The sequence below is a fragment of the Apteryx rowi genome, unplaced genomic scaffold, assembly GCF_003343035.1.
Source record: "Apteryx rowi isolate R43461 unplaced genomic scaffold, aptRow1 scaffold_720, whole genome shotgun sequence".
Lineage (NCBI taxonomy): Eukaryota > Metazoa > Chordata > Aves > Apterygiformes > Apterygidae > Apteryx > Apteryx rowi.
The window spans coordinates 211055-228165 of NW_020451006.1; the positions used below are offsets into that span (position 1 = coordinate 211055).

Consider the following 17111-nt stretch of genomic DNA (forward strand, 5'->3'; position numbering starts at 1 on the left):
ATGAAAAGACAGAGAAGGAAGTTGACTATCTTGATGAGAAATCTGATGTATTATTTTAAAATAACAACCACCTAGTAAGATTCAAGGCATCAAACAAAAGATTTTATTTGGGGGGGGGTGCGTGCACTTGTACTCCAAGAAGTTGCTGGCCAACAGAAATTGCAATCTCTCAAATAAAATACATGAAGTCACTCACAGTGAGACTCAAGATTTTCTAAAATTACAATGACATGAGAGTTTTATCCTGTTTCTATCATCTCTTAAGTAAAGCAGCTAGAGTTCCTTCATTTATAAGCAAGACAATCCTTTGAATTATAAGAATCATTTCCATTCTGCAGTACATTAGAAGGAACAGTGTAACTCAGTTGTCTGACAGACACCCAATTTAATAGCGCAGAAGTTGTATTTAATCTTTAGCATTTATTCTCATAATAAGCATAGGGTATAAGGTCCTTTTGTGATATACTAAATTTATAAAATGTATATATATAGTCACCAGAAATACTAAGGAGCACTCATCAAAACTAGAGAGCAGTCATTTATGAAATGATTGTATTTTCAGAAAAAAAGCAAATTAAAAAAAACCCTGATGATTTAAATGAAGAATATCAAAAACAGCCTGAAATTTTGAAAAGGAAAAAAGAAGTAATTTTTTCTATGAGCTTAATGTCACTATGGTGAATAAAGAAAACAAATTAAAAATTAGATCCTAGACCAAGACAGGTAAAATGATCGTACACCAAACAAAACACATGCATTTTGGACTTTAAGCCTCTCTATCCCTTGACTCAGAATTTCTGGCTATTTACACATATATATTACATATATATATGTATGTATAAATAAATATATATACTTTTTTTAGTAAAACAAAAGAAGAAATTAAATATGTATTTTCTGTAGCTCAGTAATACTTTCTATTATCTGAAGGAGAAAAAATAAATTTATTAGGGGTTAAAAATCTTATCTGCCTGGTTTCGTAGCGGTCCAAATCTAGAACCATCTAGAAAATCTGCACACAAAAAAATCTATTCTGTTTCTGCTTTCTACTCATGAAAAGTCACACATCCCCTTCTGCACTCAGAAAACCCTATAGATTTTATAGAATCATATTATGTAACATCTCTTTTACAAAAATTTTTAGATTCCCCAAATCTCATGTAATAGTATACGATTTTTGAGACTTCATCTAACCTGGAAAAACAAGTCTGCAGAAAAACAAAACCATAATTCATTTAAAATGACACTTTTTTCAGTAATAACAATGACCAGCTTGTGCATTTTAAACATTACTGTCCATCTACTGCAAAACTGTAGTTTAGTGGTGTATTAAGTTTTTTAATATATAAATCACATTCTAAAACAATCAGAATTGTCCAACAGGCAAAGACAAAAAAGCACAGACTGAAGATGTGTTTTTATGTCTGGATAGCTATGGAAAAAAAATCTATTTAGCAAGTCTGATTTTTACAACTTACACAAGTCAGTATAATTAGGTCTTTACCGTCATTATACTAATGAACAGCAAGAAGAGGAGAAAAAAATTTCCTTGCAAGGAAATTCTAAGGACTCTAAAGTGACTAGGCAGTTATTGGCTTCTTGCGACACATCACTTCTTCATAAATACAGGTAAATCAAAGACATAGCTCTTCTACAGATTACCGTCAAATGAAAATAATAAAATGTCATACTTTCAGAGGTTAATACTCACTTCTGCTCTTTTACGTGCTTCCATGGCTTTCATAAGCATCATATGTTGTCTTCTCCTCTCTCGTTCCTATTGAATCAGATAAGATTAGAACAAAACTCATACACATTTTTGTATCAGTAAAAAAAAAAGTTGAGTATAAGTTTAGCATTAATAGACAGGTCACAGTAAATACTAAATATAGGACAAGAATGGCCAAGTCTGTGCATGTTTTAGTTCAGGTTTAGAAAGCAAATACAAGAACAATCAAAAGCAAAAAGGTAAAGCAATGAACATGGAGACAGTGTAAAACAGAAGCATACAGATTTACTTATGGTCAGTTGTGATGCTCCTTCATAAGCTGGCAGAACACAAAGCATAATGGTTGGCTGGAACAGGTCAGTTACCTTACATCTGCTATTAGGGAACTTGCAATTTACTTAATAAATAGCCAATTGAGCAGAAATTTTAAACTGGCCATTTTAAAACTTTCTAAATGTTGACAACTTAAAATTGTTCTGACTTCATGATTTTTGTAAGTAAACAGCAAATTAATGTGATGAATTTTCTCAGCTCTAGGTCAGTTTTAATCAAGCTGGCAGTGGTGCATATACATACACAAGGACACTTGCATTTACTGATGCTTGTCCCTCAATAAATTACATAGATAATTTCAAATATAGTAAGAAGATATATTCTAAAGAATTAAGTATGTTTTTTCTACCTTAGAAGCTGTAGAGTAAATCTTGGCCCCAGTAAAGGCTATGGGAACTTTATCATCTACTTCAGTGAGGCTAGGACTACATTTTAATGTTTCATTGTCTAATTACAGTGTTACGTATTAACCACTGATTGAAAGCTAGTCTGCTCACTCTCTACAAACCTGGGAAAGACACGATCCTAATTTGTATAGCAGGTCAATTCAAATCATACTTTAAAATTTTGGATTGATTCCCAGTGAATGGGACACAATTTGCAAAAAATATTCAAGTGACTACCTAATAATTTTGCATTATTTAAACCTTGATTTTATACAGCTGTCCAATTTATGTTGGGACATCAGTAATGTAGATTTCCAGTTAAAAACCTCATTTATAGATTGCCATATTCAATTTATAAACACGTTTGAGCCATGTCTTACTTTTTTTTTCTTAACAGACAATACAAGCAGATGTATGCAATGCACTGTGCTGTAAAGCCATGCAGCAGTATGTAATATGACAGCAGCCAGTGCTACATTTTATGCATTGCTATGACAACCATATCACAACCAAATCACAATGCGGTGTTAGATGTACAAAAATAAACATACCCATACCATATCTAGTCTATGCCTCTCCAACTCCTGGTAGAAAGAGTTGGCACAACATTATGAAACAGAAATCACAAAGTCATAAAACCACTTTATAATTCCCCAAAAGATCCCAATACCAAAGCAAAGCAACAAATCATAAGGTGAAAGAAAAACTGTGCATGAATCAAACCCAGAAATTTTAAAAGGACATATTTTGAAGATTTGTTTTCCCCCAAATAGCTTAAGTATTAGTTCAGAATTAGCACTGTCGCTGTTTTGGCAACTGAATGTATACCAACCTGATGTTTCAGCAGAACAGCTTGTTGCCTTCGCATCTCTTTTTCCTTAAACAGAAGGACAAAAATGTATTTAAAATATCTAACAAAATTTACTTACTAAGATGCACATTTCTGCAACCCCAAAACAGTACATGTCTAAATTCTTTAAGTTTTTTTTACTCCTTTATTCCCATAAAACCATAATGGAATAATAGTATACATGATGGCACATCTATTGAGTTGGGAGTTCAATGATAAAATATACCCAAAACACTAAAGCAGCCCTGGAAGTACAAGTATTATCATTTACAAAAACTGTATTTTTCAATACAGACAGAGTTCAAGACTATATTTGACCCACTATCCATTGGGAAGCAACAAAGTTCTTCAATACGGTGAGCACAAAAGAGAATACTGTGAATAACTGTATTGTATATGCTTTTAACGAGCATTTTAAGTTACTCAAGCCAAGCATGATGTAAGCAAAACTCCTGATAATGGCTTATAAAAAAATTAGTGTATGTGTGCAGATATATATTCACCTGTGTGTGTGTGAGTATATACACACACAGACGTGTCACACACATACATATATAACTTTTGTGTTACATTAATGTATGTATTTATATAGACAGACACTCTTATAGACATTATTCATATGCCATATTTATTTACAGTTTTATTCTCAATGAATAGATTAATATATATTATGCATGATAACTTAGTTCTTATTCTTGGAAAAAAGCTCATCTAAACTAACCTTTATTCTTTTTTCAGCCTCCAGTAATTTGGCATTTGCTGCTTCTTCCTTCTTTTTCTTTTTTGCCTGTGCATGCAAAACAGGTCTCAAGATCACGCAACAGCACTACCACAACATTAAAATACAACTGGAAATAAAGCTACATGTCTCACAAAGTGCAAAACAGTATCGCATATTAAGTGTATATTGTAACTGATTTCTTCCCCAATGCACATTGCATTGTCAATCAATTAATCATTCATTTACTTTTTCAGATCAAGCCACAATTTTTGAAGTCCCACACAAAATAGCTTCGCTTTGCTACTGTAACTAATATATACAGAAACTATAAAACATTAATGGCAAAGAGATTAAAATGTTGATTTTTTACATGAGATCTGAAAATTAGCAATCAACAGTTTGAAGATTTCTTATTTGAAAATGCGTATTTGTTGTGATTTGAAAAGGTCAATTAGAGCCAATACAAAAACTACCTAAAAGTACACCAGGTAGAAGTATTCCTAAACATGAATCTCTATCACAATCATTACCCATTCCAGACAACTAGAATCAGTAAGAAATCTGTTGTCAGACAGATCAGAAGGGAAAATCTGATCCAGGAATCTTGAATTTAAATCCTTTCAACTTAGTTATACATGGCATGGATTTATAATATGAAGTAACCATTTGTAATCTGGAAAGTTTTTTGTTTTGTTTTTAATAAAACCAAAATCATGTTGTTCAAAACCAGGTTCATTGATACTTTCTTTTAAAGAATATTAACATTAAGTATTTTGTTAACTTCTATAATTTTAGTAAATTAAAGCTACTGCAATTCATAAAATGTAGATACTGTTTTCATATCATAATCTTGCAAACTTGTTACTTGTTCAAGTTAAGAACTTTACTGTACCTTTTGCAGCAAACAAAATTACTTCTGTATAAAGTTAGGAACACATGCAAACGTTTAAAAGATTTGAGTCCCAGTTAATAAATGGATTAATGTTCTTGGATTTGACATACAGTGAGGTGTTCAAAATTTGATTTTGAAAGAACAAAGATATTTGAAGACAGAAGTTTTTGAACAGGCATTTTTAATCCATGTTGTTAGACTTGTTATATTTAATTACATTTCTAACTGTATGTGTGGTGAATAAAAGATAACATTTTTTAAAATGTCAAAACAAAATAAATTAATTTCAGCCATTATTTCTACCTCTAAAATTTGCTGAGCTCGAAGTTCTTTCTCCATTCTGATTTGCTGAATTCGCTTAATTTTTTCCTACAAGAGGAAGAAAGTTATTTTTAAAAACAATATAAAGAAAGTAAATTTATTTTTACATTAACAGAAAAAAACAGCAAGTATATACACATATTTCCTGTTGTTGAGTCTCTCACACATTGTAGTCAACTGTTTCCATATAATCACGCATATCTAAAACTTTTACTAGCATTAGAGCTGTCTGATATATCCCTGACAGTACTGACACTCAGTTTTGCATAGGTGCTCATGTTTTAAGCAGTCATATTACTATTTTTAACAACTTTTAGGGGACCAGCTTAATGACAATACGAGTAAGGCAACAGTGCCCAAATTCTAGCTGGCAATGGTGGGGCTATTTAGGAATGGATCGAAATAGGAGCTGTAACATGAAAAAAAAATGCAGTGGCTCCAGTGCCATCTCTTTGAAATGGAGACGTAAGGGTGTGTAAAAACACCATTTTCTGCCTTGGTTCTAGCAGCCTTTCAGTTGATTATGGTCCTGAAGACAACACAGAGAACTGAGCATAGTGAAACCCAAAGCGCGTGGTCTGTCAGCCAGCACAGCACCCACACGCACTATGGATGGTCGCCTCGCAGTTAACTGTGTATACTTTGGTTTCCTCAGACTTTTAGAATATTAAGATGGCTAATGAGGTCGGTTGGCCTAATCTGTAGTTTAGAGGACTGCACTGTGATACCTGCTGCACCATAAATACATATACATATAGATAAATATATATATTCAAACAAAACACTGGGACACTGGCAGCCACAGCCAGTCCAACAAATTTTGGCAAGAAAACAGTCAGAGTAAGCACTCCATTAACGGGTGCTATGCAAACGTATTTTAAATTCTTTTTTGGGAATTAATATTAATTAATATTAATAATTAATCCCAATAATTGTAGGTTTAAAAACACACATTAATTCACTGGCATACTGAGAAAGAATCCTTTGCAATCAGCCTAAAACTGCTGACAGAGAGCAAGAATCACTGAAGAAGTCAAGTACACTATTACTCCTATGAACAGATATACCACTATTTGTTTGCATGGAACCAAATAACGTATGACCACATCACTATCCTGTAGCAGCAGTTTCTGCATTTCCTTCTGGTATTGGTAGGCAATTACATATGTTGTGGGGTTTAAACCAACACAGACAAAATTGGGATGTCCTGACAACATGAACAACTGTGCAATTTAGACTTTTAAATAAAGCATATAGTATGCTCTTTAAAACTAGATTTAAAACATTCACATTATAATAAGCACACCTAATAACTTACCAGATAACTTAAAAACCCAAAATACAAGAATTCAAACATAATAAATTTAAAGAGCCTCTTTAGCAGTCACATAAAGTTTACCTGCTGCTTCATTATCTTTATCTGCTCTTTTTGCTTTCTCTTTTCTTCAGCTGCCATAATAGCTATGAGTAAAGCAAAAAAAAAAAATTAGTTTCTGCAGAAAAGTAAATTCATATCAATAGTTTAAGCTCACCTGCAAGCATGCACAAGCTTTCCTAAGTCAACCTACCTTGCTGTTTTTTTGCTTCTTTGGCAGCTCGAGCTTGTTCTTGCTTCTGGAGTTTTCGCAGCAGCTTTATTTGTGCTGCTTGTCTAGCTATTTCTGTTACAAAAAGGAAATACTGAGTTCATAAAAACAGTGCTGTCTGACAATATAGATATAGCTCTTGTTCCCAGACACTCTTATGAGGTAAGAAGAGACAGAGAAAACAGTGGATTTGTTTTGTACATATTTATCTGGACAACATCTAACTACCAACTACCTTTAGGGGGATCTCCTATATAAGTGTGTGTGTGTGTGTGTGTGTGTGTAGCTACATCAACCCCCACAAACGAACATGGATATTTTCTACATGAAAGAATGTATAATTTTTGGAAGAAACGAGTTTTCTATTAAGTGACAGCATCAGGCTAAAAACGGTGCTTCATTTAAGAATACATTTCTTCTTTCTTTTAAAAGTGGAAAACAGTCACCCCAGGTACTAAAACAACATTTTATTCAGAAGTATGGAATTACTATTTTCCTTACAAACTACTTCATGCAATTATCTAATCTGTTTTGAACAATGCAATAAGAGCACACTCATTTGGAACACAGTATTCGGTAGTGCTGCTACTTACAGCTAGTCACTCTTTTGCTAATTAGTAACTTCCTGAAGCATTCTGTCACTTCAAGTGAGAATATCTTAATGAAATTTGTGTAAACTGTGAATTAGGATATCAATAAGTTTCATGGGCACATCGATGCAGAAAGCTGTAGGAGGGATATTCTAGAGATTAAATTCAGGTTGCTAGTCAAAGGACTGAAGTTCAGGACCCCCATGACAGCATTCTCCAAAATTAGTAAATTCACTTTTGTTTGATCTGATTTAGAGGACTGGAGAGATCTGTTCATTTTTGCCTATTTAAAACAAAAACATCCACAGTAACCAGAATACTGGATGTCTGCTTTTTTAATTTTATAAATCTAAATAACTATAGCTTAAGCTCTTAAACGCACACATGCACATACGCGCACACACGCACACTTCTCCCTTTGAATCATATAAACGTTTACTTACCTTGTAACAACAACAACAACAAAAAGCATTGCTAAAAGCGTACGGCCTTCCAAACAAAATTGTTGCATACTAACATACTAGTGAAAGACATTACTTCTCTTTACAAAACTATTAACTCTCCATATACTTACACTCAGTTTGTGAAAGCAGAAATATATTTCTTACCTTGAGCCTGTAGTTTTCTTAACAGCTTTGCATCAGTGTTGTCTAGAAATTCAGCGCTACCAACATTTGGAGGTCGGCCTTTGCGTCGTCTCATTCTGGATTCCTCTCTAGCATGCTGTCTGTCTGGATTTGGCGGTCTTCCTCTACGCCCTTCCATAGCCCTGATTCGGGGAATGACTTCCTCTTCCTTCAGAAGACACCATTGCACACCCTTTTAATTGACACATTTCACAGATGGGTATTATAAACACAGGTAAAAAGGAAAACAAACCCACAAGACATTTGAGAGCCTAAACAGCACATATGTCTACATATGCAAATAAATTATATATACAATATTTAAGATCTGTGTTAGAATATTTGGGTAGTAGGACATTTTGATGACACGCAGAAGCTATATATTGAGAGCTTCTCACTACAAAGCTTTTGTAAATTGTACTACTATGCAAGATTTTAAACTTTATTTATTGACATATACAGTTATCACATAGCACATGTCACTACTCTATTTCTTTTAATTAGTTCTTGATTAAATCACTAATTTCTCAACCCTTTTGAAAGCAGAAACACAGATTCCTCAGCATGTCAATTTAAAAATAACTTCTCTGCCTTCATATAATCCATTGCTCAATGTCACATGAAAAAATGTGACATGCAATGGGTCACTGTCTTCCAATTCTTCGTGTTTACAGAAACTTTAGCATACAGAAAAAGCAAAAACAGTGACTCATTTTCAAACATCTGGGTGTTGGATACATGAGTTTTATAGCAAGTAAACAAAAAAACCACAAACTCATTTTCATCATTTAGTAAAATTTAATCCTCCAACCTCGAAAATTAATTTCTGAGCCAACATGAATTGAAAGCAACCAAAAGTTTGTTATTTTTTATAATCCATCTACAGTTGTAACTGAAAGCTGTGCACATTATATTCATTAACTAAACAAAGTATGCAGCAATAAATTCAACCCTTTTTTCCCATTACCATTAGTTTTTTGCAGAACTTCAATTTCAAATATTCAAATATTTTGTTAATTCAAATATCTAATTAGTCCTCACATTGAAATAGTTTTAAATTAAAGTATCAGTATCATTGTGCCCATTAATCAGAACAGTAGCTCAATCTATCTGATCCTGTTGAGTGAGCATGAGTCTGTTTCAAAATTGCAACACTTTTCACCAGTTTCCCAAGTTTTGGAAAACTGTGGCAAAAAGTGGAAGCTAAGTATCTTTAAGGACTGCTTCATAATTTGCCTACTATAGAGCTGTCAAAGATTTTCAAAATGTCTGCTAAAGCAAGAATGAAAGCTGGTCACTTAAAAAAAATAACACCACCACACATTCATTAAAACATGTTCACAAAAAATAAATTTGCATTATGAAATTTTTCATATTAACATGTCTATAAATAATGAAATTGATTTTGCTGCACCATAAAATAAATTTTGTTTGCCTAATTTGTCAATTAGTCTTTTAACTCTTTCTGTTAATTCCTCAGAATATATCAGAAATGTTTACTGCAACATTCTGTAAAAGGAATGATGTTTCCTAATGAAACACACAGATCCCAAGGCAGCTATCAGTACATGCAATGACTTTTTTTTTCAAGTCTGAATTACTCACAGTTAAGACCATCACAAGAATACATATCATAGTTTACAGACCTTCCAAAAGGCTATGTTATTAGCTATGTTTTAAACACGAGGAGTTCTGAATTACGACAATATCACTAAGTGTAGAATATGTCATTGCTAAGGACTTCTTAATCCAAAATCATTACCTGTACCACTTTAACGGAAGTTGCTTAATTTTCTATCTTACACTTACATGCAAGTCTTAAGACTTACACATATGTTTTTATTTCAGTGTCTAGTACTTAACTTACAATTTATCACAGGAACAATTTGTACTGCTGAGCAGTGTAAGCTAGATGTACTACTGTATCTCTTTATTACGTACACCAGCCTTCAACCTAGCAAATCATATCTCTCATAAGCGGCAAAGAAAAAGAATGAAAAACAAAATTAAAGGAACAGAAGGAAAAGAAGCCGTGGTCCAAGCACCTTAGATCCTGTAATGGAGATTCCTCTTGCTCTCTATCTGTATTTTCTATGGTCAGTGATACCATGACACTGAATACGTGGTGTTCTATCAGCACAAAAGTACAACAGAGGTCTACAAGATTATTAGAGTCACAGAGACAATAGATATGTACTGACAGTTGCCCGGCATCTCCCAAACCGCACACTAGAGGCCACAACACGAAGCTGGTAGGAGTCAGGTTCAACGAGCAAAAGGACCTGGCATTTCAAAGAGCGGGGAGCAGCCTACCAAACATCCTGCCACATGACACTGCGGACGCAAGGTTCCAGAAGTTCAAGAGGACTGGGGGGGAATCCATCAAGTGTCATCGAATAGACAAACCTCAAAAGACTGAGGAAATCCCCTTAGCATTCGAAAACACTTGGAAGCTGAGATAACTGGAGGAGTTAAGATACAGGCTGCTCCCTGGACGGCCAGCAACACCCAGTGCTGGGGACAGGACGTACGACCCGACGGACCCTTGCTCTGAACCAGCCTGGCTGTTCTTTCTCCTTACACTCCAGCTACCGCAGTTACACAGGAACAACAAGCAGTATACAGAAATGCTTATTACTGATTTTCAGTTGGTATCTCAGTTTTAAACCTGCAGAAAACATTGCAAGCTAATGAGTAATACAGTCAAATACATAATCTTTCATAAAACTAGTGATGATGAAAAGTAACAGAAAGCAAGATTCACTTATTTAATACAGCACTAAAGTCTAAGGACAAAGGTTTAAAAGTGGCATAAATAAACACTGTTTCACTGCAAACTATGTTGATTTATACTAGCCAAGAACCTGGTTCTGAGGCTAATTTGTCCAGTGTTTTAAAATGAGAGATAAATTATTTGTTTTGGAAGAGAATACCTGAAGCACCTTTCTATCTTTCATGAACCATTACTAAAGGCTGGCTGAGTTAGTAATCTTGCTGAGACCCAGTCAGTAATTTGATTCAATTTTAAAAACGGTTGAATTCTCTGAACAACATATTTTTCAAACTGAGGAATCTGATTGTTGCATTTAAACTTGCAAAGTTAACACCAACTTTTGTGATGACTTCATTGTTAGGGTGGCTCAAATACCATGGAAAAATGAGCCTTGTGATAAGAGAAGACAAACAGACTGCCTTTAAACTGAAATTTTCTTTCCTATTACCAATTTTTAATGTAACTAAATAAATAGTAATATTAGTCCTCCTCTCGATGTGGTTTTTAGAAAGCATGCTTGGAGATTCTAGTCTCACACATCTTACTACCACGACATTTTCCCTATGTTCAGTTAATACCAGTCAAATAAAATCTGTATTTTTACAATTTGAAGTAGTATTAGGCATGTATTATACTAAACTTAACCACTATACTATTATCTTAATGCAGTTCTGCAGTTAGAGCATGCTAAGATAGAAACACACATTGCCAGGCCTGCGCACCAGTGCTCCTCCAGCTGCATATGCTCAGGGCCAGCAGCGAAGACCAGATGTCACAAAGATACAGACCAGCACGGCGAGGTTTTCAAAAGCGGCGCTTAACTAACCATCTATATCTTGTGCTCTGATGTCTCTTAAAATCCGACCCAAATACATTTCTAATCAAAAAATGTACTATCTGATGTTCTGTTGGTCTGACAATATAAAAACAGAGGGTTGCGGCGCAAGGTAGGGCATACAGGGGCTTAGATATTAGCTAGGTTTCACAACACAAACATTAGAGAAAAGCTGAAAGTAATATCGTGCTTTTTGGTTGAAAATAAACTGATGAAAACAAGAACTTAATTCAGCTTCTCACCTTCAGGCATCTACTGCCTCTTGAAATACTCTACTGTACTCAGGACATTTGGCTCAGGCCTGGCAGCTGTGGCACAGGAAACAGATGAGACCTGTGCCTTCCGAAACAAGAATTTGAGGCCAGAAGAAATATTCAAGGGTGTCCAGATAACTATGTGTGGAAGCAGAATCTAACCCCAAGCTTGTTAACCAGACAAATGAACAAAACACATCCAGAAAGAAAAATCTCACCCTTAATTTCAGCTTATATTTACGAGAAAAGTAAACAACAAAGTTTTTTAAATTGAATGACAGAATTAAATAGGAAAGTATTTTTAAGTCAGGTTTCTGGAAGAGGAAGAAAATAATTACTACTACCTTTACAAATGTATATGACAGCTGATTTTATAGTTGGCTGCTCTGTATAGTATTTATATTTTACCTCTGATGAACACTTTAGACTTCTACTTGTTCACTAAAAAGGTATCTATTAACTAAACAACAGTAAACTTAAAAATTGCTTTAAAGGGGGAGACCTCACATCTTATGCTCTGCACTCGTTCTGAGGCAGCACCATAAATCAGAAACTGAGAAAGACTCCGAAGTGAAAACGAGTCTCACTTGACACAAAGGAGATGAGAACAAAGATGACTCTAATCAGTTTTCTCTTTTCCTGGTTCCTGAATTCAGCTAACCCCTGGGCAAGCATACAGATATTTTGGAAAAAAAAATCTTATTTTTACATTGAGATAACCATCTTTATGCAAAAGCTTATTGAAAAAACAAGTCATGTTTACCCTGACATAATCAACCTAGCTCATTCCTGAACTCCTATCATGGGTTACACCCAGAGAGTTACATCCAGGTAAAAATGCCTGTATTTTGCCCTCATGGGAATTTCACCCTGAACTAAAATAGATTCACAGGGAGTTGCATGAAGATTTGGATTTTCTGTAAATACACAAAACCCTATGAAGGTATTAACTGAGTGTTAGGACTGGTACACAGCAGAGAATCATCCAAGGGTAAATCACTCCTTACAAGGATCTAACAACCCCAACACAACTCACACAAAAGAATAATCCTCCTCAATCCTGTCTGATGTACATAAGAGACAGGAATAAAAGTCTTGGTTCCCTATCCTGCGCTCCAATCACTAGCGAGCCAATTTGTACTTAAAAAAATAAATACAGCAGAAGGCTTATTCATAGAGAGTGAATAAAAGTCAATAATTAAGGTTTAAGGTTTAACTAAAAGTTCATACTTCTGGGGACAAAAATAGTGTTACTCCAGAAAACAGACTTACTTTTTTTAATAGCCCTAGTCTTACCTTTCTTTTACGCCCCTCATTTCTCCAAAAAGAACACAGGTACATTTTGAGTTTCTTAATTACAGAATTAAGAGTTGATACTCCAAACACAGGGACAAAAAAACAACCTGTGTTTCAAAAGCATATCTCAAATACTGATTTCATATAGTTAGTAACATTGCATGAAGTTGCTTTACTCAAATTTATTTTTTAGTTTAAGCATCCTTGAAAAAAAATGGCATCAGTTCAAAAATGCAGTGTAGCTGTCAACCACATCAGTTTATTTCTAGAGGCTGAAATCCATTCCTACACTGCCTCAAACAGGAACTGTTTCCCATGAGGAAAGAAAATGAAAGAACTATAAAAAAAATTAGAAGCTTATCCCTCTTTAAGATTCTGCTTGAATCCAGAACACCTAATAGCACTAAGAAAATGACCACTCTCAACTACTACAAGAGGATAAATTTCTGACTAGGAAACTTAGAAGGGAATATTTTTTCCACAGTTTATCAGAACACACCCTATAATTTGGGACACAGGTATATATTCTGTATCTACTTGATACTGTAATTTAAACTTACTTCTATTATCTAAATGACTAAGCCTCTGACACATCTACAATAACTTTGATGCTTAAAAAGCTTTTCACATCGAGTGCAGAATCCCACCACAGCACGTGTACGATCTAATCCAGTGACTGCAAATCTTTCTGGGCCAGAGACAAATATACTATTTGCGAAGAATACTCTTGCTGCAATACGTTAAACAGAGCCTGTAAGATGCAATTTAGCAGGGCACAGCTCGGCAGCACTCCACACCTCTCTCTTCCACCTTCTACTTCAGTGCAGTGTTCTTATCCACATCGCCGCAACGCGTAAGTGGCCCTCCACCTCCCCACGCCACACTCACACCTATCACTCACAGTTGTTTACAAGCCTCTTAGTCCTGCAAATCAGTACGTACTTTCCCAAACTTCAAACATTTCTCTGCAGTCTGCCTGGCGGCCCGCTTCTGCCAGACACGCCGCTTTGCTGCTGCGGCTGCACGACAAGAAGCACAGCTGCACGACCGCCGCTCTGAACTAACCTCACCGTGGGAACCGAGGGACCCCCGTCTGGTTGCCTGTTCCACAGGGGAGAGGAGCCCTGGCAGCATCAGAAGCAAGTAACTTGCATATTTTTTGGCTGGCTATAGGTCATTCTTTAGCATTACTCATTTAGCCCGCAGATAATTTTCTTTGCATTTGGTTCTGTCTTTGAGCTCTTAGAAACTTATGCAGTCACTTGGCATGTGTGCTGCACATCTCGAAAGACAACAGAAATATGCAGTGAAGAAAGGGAAGAGTAACAGTGAAAGCTACACAGAAACAGTGAAAGCTACACAGAATAACAGGAGCTAGAGCAGCAGCAGAAATCAAATTACTGGAATTGGTTCTAGAAATCCATGAAGATAGGATTATCATATACTGAGTGTTGCAGCTGGGCAACTAAACAAAGTTTGTTAAAAAGGGTGGACATCCTCTTCATGAAGTATCAATATCACATATTGCAAATTAGCAACCTGGGCACAGTTCAGCTGTTTACATTACTATCTAGTAGGTCAAAATATGATATATAAAATGTAAAGAAATTTTAGCACATCTTAATCATAACAAGCTGTTGTTACTAACTTGTTTTACTTAGCTCCATTAAAAACATTTTTAAAGGATCAGAATTGGGAAAAAAATATATATATATATCCTAAAAAATGTTATTAAAGAGGTGGATTGATAAATGGAAAAAAAAAAAAAGAGAGAATAGTGAAGCATATTTTTGTCATTCCAAAACAGATGCAAGAAACTTGCACAATCTAGTGGGTAAATTATAGCTGATAACAACCTACCAATTAACATGTACATTTTTCTACTTTAACAACTTGAGATTTTAATTCTGACTGAATCAAGAAATGGCACATTTGGACCTTCATGCCAGCTGAGGATGAAAACAGCAAACAGAGTTTTGAACTGAACTAGAACAGAGCAGGTTCTGTGATCTTGAATGCTGGTTGATGTATTTAAAAATTACGTAGTGTAACATCCATAGATTATCTTTAACTCAGTCTATATGAAAAAAAAAAGGTAGTGACAGAATAAATAATATATAATCATGTCAAACACTGAATGCGTTAGGATTAGGCTATGTAAATATCAGTAGGTATAGCGTAAAATTACAAGTAAAGACTAGGCTCACAAGCACAAACACAGACAGACACATACAAAGACTGGAAAATATACTATACCACACTGAGGTAACAGAAATAAAGATACACTACAGCAACTAAGATGATGGTGTATGACAATGTAGTTACTGTGAACAAATATTACTTTCAGAAAAGATATTTCAAATATCCATTTTACTACAGCAAGCGTTTCCCTGGGGACCAAACAGTGAAACTACTTACCTATAATTATTGTTCTCCAGAGACAAACATCCTGTACAGATGCTCTCTAATTATAATACCTCCAGATAGAAGATATTCCTCAGGCTCTCCCAGATTCTTAAATGATTCCTTCCTCCATCCCAGATGAGGGGACTGAAACTCTGAGTTGCAACCTCAGAAAACTGAAAATTAGTCCTGTCCACTGTCTGGGAATTGATCCCAAGTCCATGAAATGCACATATAATAATATGCAAGCACAAGAATCCAGCTTCTCCACTTGACGTAAAGTGGTGAGGAGCAAAAAAGCCATGATCTGGGGTAGGATCCCCACAGAAAACCTGGGTGAACCGAGCAGAGCAGTTTGCCGTGCGACAGGCACACGACGAGCTGCGAGCCCCTGCCGAGCAGTGGCACGTCCCGCCGGGGCGGTGCGAGGAGCGTTTGCAGAAAGGGCTGCTGAGCTGAACGGGTCAGGCACGGCCCCGGCCCCATCGTGACGGCGCACAGCAGGGTCGCGCCACTGAAGAGCCCAACAGCTTGCGTCACTCAAATACCTAACCGATCCCTTCTGCCAGCCCGGACAAGGCAGCGCTTCCCACCTCCTCGCTGCCCTCCCGGAGTCCTTTCTCCGGGAAGCTTCTTCCTTCGCCTACATCTACGCAGAACTCACCACTAACCGTACCAGCAGCAACCGCAGCGAGAGGTACAGTAACTTTATACTGCCTATTACCACGCTCGCCTACGGAAACAGGGGCCTTCCTCCACTGCTTCTCTCCGAAGGTTTATGGGATCAAAGGGAAGAAACTGCAAACCGCCCCATAACTTACAGAAAGATGACAGAGATAACTACAAGGGAACATGAGAAATGAAGGAATACGGGAAACAAACATGAGAAAGGTAACAGGGCAGAAAGAGAACAGACGTCCTGACATTGCACTGTCTACAATAATAGGAATTATTCAGATCAAGATCACTGAGGTGCGTAATGAAGTTCACGACTACACGCACATGTAATTTTTGGTTTATGAAGGCCAAACACAAAGGGGTTTTAGCAATGCTGCCAGCAATCAGCCAGCACTAACTAGAAGTGGCTGCTTACCGTGAACTGAGGCTATATTAATACCTTTTAATTTATTCTATGTAGATGTTACATATTTCCACATGGTATCACAACTACCTAGGATGAACTAGGACAAGCATTCAAGATTGCTGAAAGCATGATGTCTGTCCATATTCCTGTAGTAATATACCCAACACCCTTATCATTTAAAGTAGCAAACACATTCACTGATAATAGTCCGAGCTGCCTTCGCACACCCTAAAGAAACAGCAATGTGACCAAAACAGAGTAACAAAGTACAGAACAAATGTAATGTTAATTTCCATAAAATCTTAATTTTACTTATCCTTGTGTGGGCTATCCACATAAAGTTTAACAGCTATACTGCTGTAAGCTGTACTTGGTATACTCAGCATTGCTTCCTGTAAAAATCTAATTCTTCAGGAAGCTCAGACCATAATC

General features: G+C 35.9%; 1 protein-coding gene across 1 annotated transcript in view; it reads right to left on the reverse strand.

Moving 5' to 3' along the window:
• Nucleotides 1-17111, reverse strand: part of BAZ2B (bromodomain adjacent to zinc finger domain 2B) — a 167369-nt gene that overhangs the window by 34864 nt on the left and 115394 nt on the right. Inside the window, exons 13-20 of the mRNA XM_026087565.1 lie at nt 8017-8227; nt 6801-6893; nt 6632-6693; nt 5215-5280; nt 4020-4085; nt 3281-3325; nt 3000-3032; nt 1712-1777 (exon numbers count right to left, since the gene is read on the reverse strand). Of these exons, the coding sequence (XP_025943350.1) occupies nt 1712-1777; nt 3000-3032; nt 3281-3325; nt 4020-4085; nt 5215-5280; nt 6632-6693; nt 6801-6893; nt 8017-8227 (642 nt within the window). The remainder of the gene's footprint in view (nt 1-1711; nt 1778-2999; nt 3033-3280; nt 3326-4019; nt 4086-5214; nt 5281-6631; nt 6694-6800; nt 6894-8016; nt 8228-17111) is intronic.